At 48.4% G+C, this 2,790-nt stretch overlaps 1 protein-coding gene across 1 annotated transcript in view; it reads right to left on the minus strand.

Moving 5' to 3' along the window:
- Positions 1-221: 221 nt before the first annotated feature.
- LOC311223857 (uncharacterized protein) overlaps positions 222-2,790 on the minus strand; it is a gene marked incomplete at its 5' end in the record, with an annotated part of 4,942 nt that continues 2,373 nt past the window's right edge. The window contains 2 exons of the mRNA XM_084308621.1: positions 222-336; positions 413-1,859. Coding sequence (XP_084164747.1) covers positions 1,334-1,859 — 526 coding nt within the window. The 3' untranslated portion in view covers positions 222-336; positions 413-1,333. The remainder of the gene's footprint in view (positions 337-412; positions 1,860-2,790) is intronic.

Below are 2,790 nucleotides of genomic sequence, written 5' to 3' on the forward strand. Positions count from 1 at the left end.
GTATCTACTGCGCATGGGCGTTTTCGCAACAACTGCTCCGTGCTGACTACACGCTGTATTCCTGGCGTTTTTTTTGCGTATCTCCAAACGCAAACACAATTTTGCGTTTCAGCCGTATCCACAAAAAAACGCCAAAAAACGCGTTTCTGTGTAGATAGGACATGATACGTCGTCAAAAACGCATAAAAAAACGCCAGGAATACACTAGTCTAACCTCAGCCTGTGTGTGAGTCTGTCTGTGAGTGAGTCTGTGAGTCTGTCTGTCTGTGTGTGAGTCTGCCTGTCTGTGAGTCTGCCTGTCTGTGTGAGTCTGTCTGTGTGTGTGTGTGTGTGAGTCTGTCTGTCTGTGAGTCTGTCTGTCTGTCTGTGAGTCTGCCTGTCTGTGAGTCTGTCTGTCTGTATGTGAGTCTGCCTGTCTGTGAGTCTGCCTGTCTGTGTGAGTCTGTCTGTGTGTGTGTGTGTGTGTGTGAGTCTGTCTGTCTGTGTGTGAGTCTGTCTGTATCCATCAGTATATGTGTTGTGTTGCGTGTGTGTGAGTCTGTCTATGCGTGTGTGTGTTTGTGTGTAGTTTCTGTGTGTGTGGTATCTATTTGTGTGTGTGTGTAGTGTCTATGTGTGTGTGTAGTGTCTGTGTGTGTGTAGTGTCTATGTGTGTGTTGTCTATGTGTAGTGTCTATGTGTGTGCGTGTGTAGTGTATATATTATGTGTGTGTGTGTTGGCAGTAAAGATGTGACCAGAGGGAGGCAGAGTGATTCCTACAACTCCTCTCTTCTCTCCTTCGCTGTCCTCTCGCTCTCTCTCTTTATATCTCTCTTTCTTTCTTTCTTTCTTTCTTACTTTGTTTCTCTCTCACTCTCACTCTCTCTCTTTCTCTTTCTCTCGGCTTAAAAACACCCAAAAACAACACACAACTCCTCAAACCACAGAAAAATCAAATCATTAGAATAATAATAATATTAAACAATAATAATAATAATAATAATAATAATAAAAACAAACAAGTCTGAATTGTTCCGTTGCAGCTCGAGCGCCTCGTCTTCCTCCTCCTTCAACAGAAACAAAACAGCAACAACTGAAAAAGGACAAACAGGAGTTTTTATCCGTCCTCTCCTCCTCTTCCTCCTCTCTCCTCCTCTTCCTCATCTTCCTCCTCTCCTGCAGACCAAAGTGTCTCCTTCAGCTCCAAGTTCAACAGGTAGTCTCTGAACTCTGGCTGTGTGTGTGTGAGAGTGAGTGAGTGTGTGTGTGTTTGTGAGTGTGTGTGTGTGTGTGTGTGTGTGAATGTGTGTGTGTGTTAAAATCGTATGGCTTTAGGGCGTAGTTCAGGGTTTATCAAGAGTTGGCTGAGTGTGGCCCTGCCCCCCCCTCGTCCGAGTCCGGCCTCCCCCGGCCCCCCCCTGTGGGGTTATTGTTGTTGGAGGCGGGGTAGTAGTCCTCAGGGGGCGGGGCTTGCGGCCCGGGGGCGCTGGGGGCCGTCCGAGTCCGGAAGGCGGACAGTCCTATTGGCAGAGCCAGCGGCAGAGAGGCGGAGCCAAACTGAGAGGCCTCCATGGAAGACACCGCCCCCCCCAGGTGATGCAGCCCCAGGGACACGCCAACATCCATGCTGTCACTCATCTGGGGAGAGGAGCCCTGCTGGGCGCCGCCCCCGCCTTGCTGCCCACTCTGCCGCAGGCCACGGCCACCGTTCCCATGGTGACTGTAGACGGGGTGGGGGTGGTGTGGCGCGTCCAGGAAGTGGCGCTGGTGTTGCTGGGAGGCGGCTGGCTTGTGGAGCAGCAGAGGAGGATAGGCTGAGTCCTGCCCCCCCCCCTCCCTCCCCTCCGGGCCACAGACGCATCTGCTGCTGGGAGGGAGCCTGCAACACACAAACACAATGACAACTTCCTGTCTGGAAACCCTCTGCCTCGCCCTGGTGTCAAAGACAAACCCTAGCCCAGTGTTTAGTGTTAATGATGAAGACCAGGTCTCTCAGTGTGTTAATGATGAAGACCAGGTCTCTCAGTGTGTTAATGATAAAGACCAGGTCTCTCAGTGTGTGTTAATGATGAAGACATTAATAAGACAGAAAACCCTGGACTCCGGTTTTCAAAGACCGGGGTTGCAGTGTAGCAAATCCCCGGTTGTGTGTGGCCGAACAGTGCAACTGCGCACATACAATCATGGTTATATTAAATCCAGCGCTCGTGTGGACTGGGCAACTTGCCTGCCATTACGTTGCGTTCTGAAAAGCGAAACTGACCCTGAAAACGAAACGAATCATTCATTCACACTCAAAATCTGTGTTCATTTTTTGTTTTGCATACTAATGTTCTGTGTCTTGAGTCGTACTTGTATTGAAAAACTGATTTTATGTCTGAGGAGAAGACCGGTACTCATCATCTTCGTCTCCACAAAAAGAAAAATGACATGTGAAGTATGTTGTGTGCCAGGTTCAAACAGTGCTGTATATGTACAGTTTATTCCTACTCCTATCCGAGCTCCGGGAGGGTCATCAAAGAGAAGTCGCCTATTCTTAGTCCTTGCCCCACAATGGTGGAATTGTCCTAATAAACGAACCTACACTGTAGCACTCAACACTTTATGAACATTGTTACTGAGACGAAAGTTAAGTTTACTCTATTATTACTAGATCTGGTATGTCTAGATGTAACACTGTATGGGTACAAGTTTACTCTATTATTACATGTCTAGATGTAACATTACTGTCTGTATAATGTACCTATGTAAACGAGACGAACCCTCTGTATAATGTACCTATGTAAACGAGACGAACCCCCCCCCCCCCC

The sequence above is a fragment of the Notolepis coatsorum genome (assembly GCF_963971535.1).
Source record: "Notolepis coatsorum genome assembly, chromosome: 2".
In the NCBI taxonomy this organism is placed as follows: Eukaryota; Metazoa; Chordata; class Actinopteri; order Aulopiformes; family Paralepididae; genus Notolepis; species Notolepis coatsorum.